Source organism: Erinaceus europaeus, chromosome 21 (genome assembly GCF_950295315.1).
Source record: "Erinaceus europaeus chromosome 21, mEriEur2.1, whole genome shotgun sequence".
NCBI lineage: Eukaryota > Metazoa > Chordata > Mammalia > Eulipotyphla > Erinaceidae > Erinaceus > Erinaceus europaeus.
In genome coordinates, this window is record NC_080182.1 from 44052774 (window position 1) to 44054932 (window position 2159).

The 2159-nt window shown below is 44.0% G+C and overlaps 1 protein-coding gene across 1 annotated transcript in view; it reads left to right on the top strand.

The window, feature by feature from the left end:
• The first annotated feature begins 1637 nt into the window (after positions 1–1637).
• The window catches only part of LOC103127983 (tubulin alpha-4A chain-like), a 7049-nt gene continuing 6527 nt past the window's right edge, over positions 1638–2159 (top strand). The window contains exons 1-2 of the mRNA XM_016195123.2: positions 1638–1749; positions 1880–2028. Coding sequence (XP_016050609.2) covers positions 1638–1749; positions 1880–2028 — 261 coding nt within the window. The remainder of the gene's footprint in view (positions 1750–1879; positions 2029–2159) is intronic.

Here is a 2159-nt window from a genome sequence, read left to right on the forward strand (position 1 = left end):
TTCTTTTTATTTTATTTTTTTTATTTAAGAAAGGATTAATTAACAAAACCATAGGGTAGGAGGGGTACAACTCCACACAATTCCCACCACCCACTCTCCATATCCCACCCCCTCCCCTGATAGCTTTCCCATTCTCTATCCCTCTGGGAGCATGGACCCAGGGTCATTGTGGGGTGCAGAAGGTAGAATGTCTGGCTTCTGTAATTGCTTCCCCACTGAACATGGGCGTTGACTGGTTGGTCCATACTCCCAGGCTGCCTCTCCCTTTCCCTAGTAGGGTGGGTCTCTGGGGAAGCAGAGCTCCAGGACACATTGGTGGGGTCTTTAATCCAGGGAAGCCTGGCCAGCATGCTGATGGCATCTGTAACCTGGTGATTGAAAAGAGAGTTAACATATGAAGCCAAACAAATTGTTGAGCAATCATGGACCCAAAGCTTGGAATAGTGGAGAGGAAGTGTTAGGGAGGTACTCACTGCAAACTCTAGTGTACTTCTGCTTTCAGGTATATATTTTGCAGTAGTTTATGGATACGTGTGAACATAAGCTCTCTCTCACAGAAACTGGTGTATATCTAGGTTTTGGGACTTTGTTAGAAAGTGAACCACCTGAGATGAAATTAGAGTGTACTATAAAAGGAAAGGTCTCACCCGAGTAATGAAGCTGAAGGGTTGTCATTCCACACGTGAAGTCTCTGGACACAGTCTGAGGTGAAGCATGTTGAGGTGGCAATCGTTGCATTGGTTAGGTTGTGATCAGACATGAATTTCTTTGCATAACCAGTATGCTATATATCCCCACTCTCAATGATGCATTTCTGTTAATGTATTTATCTCCCTCCCCTCCTGATCCCAGAGTCCACACAATCATTGATATTTCAAATATCAATGTTCCTTTCTTTACCAGAAACCCCAGATGTTCTCTATAATTTGTTGAGCTGTTTTGTTATAATATCAACATTTGTTTTCTGGTGAAGAGACAACTTTCTGTGAATAGGCCACCATAGCTCCTCCCTGGAAGTCTTTTTTTTTTTTTTTTCCCTACCAGGGTTATTGCTGATCTCCTTACCTGCATGAATTCACTTTTCCTACTTGTGACCATTTTTCTTTGTTTCTTTTGTTTGATAGGATAGACAGAAATTGAGAAGGAAGGGGTGGGTGGAGAAGGAAAGAGAGACACCTACATCTCTGCTTTACCTCTTGTGATGTTTCCCTAGAACCAGTTTCTTTGCACAAGTTAATTTGTGTACACAACCAGGTACACCACCACCCAAAACCCTGAGTGTGAATCATTCCTAAATAGTTCACCTGCAGAGGGAATAAATAACACAGTGGTTATGCAGAGACTCTTATGCCTGAGGCTCCAAAGTTCCAGATTCAATTTCTCCCCCCCCACCACAAACCATAACTGAGCAGTGATTTGGTAAAAAAAAAGATATATAGATAGATACATGCTTAATAGCAAATATATATATATATATATATATATATATATATATATATATATATATAATATATTTAGGCATCTTCTTCCCACAGTGTGAATGCATCTCCATCCATATTGGCCAGGCTGGTGTCCAGATCGGTAATGCCTGCTGGGAGCTCTACTGCTTGGAACATGGCATCCAGCCTGATGGCCAGATGCCCAGTGACAGGTCCACTGGGGCTGGAGAGGACTCCTTCAACCCCTTCTTTAGTGAAACTAGCACTGGCAAGCATGTGCCAAGGGCAGTGTTTGTAGACCTGGAACCCAGTCATTGGTGAGTTGGCCTCTAACCTCAGTGAGATCCCAGGGGTGTGTCCTGGGACTCCACAGACACCTTAAGGCTGGGTAGTCTTACAGAGGGCTAGTGGTGAGAGGCTGCTATGATTTCCCTTTGCAGATGAAATTCGCAACGGCCTCTTCTGCCAGCTCTTCCACCCTGATAAGCTCATCACAGGCAAGGAAGATGCTGCTAATAACTATGCTCGTGGACATGACACCTTGGGCAGGGAGATTATAGACCCTGTCTCAGATCAAATTCGGAAACTGGTAAGATAACATCACTTGCTCAATGTGGGGTGGGAAATTCCCCTCACACTTTGAGGAGAGCCCTAACTGCAAGAATCTTTTGCACACTGATGCCCCTCACTGAACATCTAGACTCTCAACCAAGATGCTCG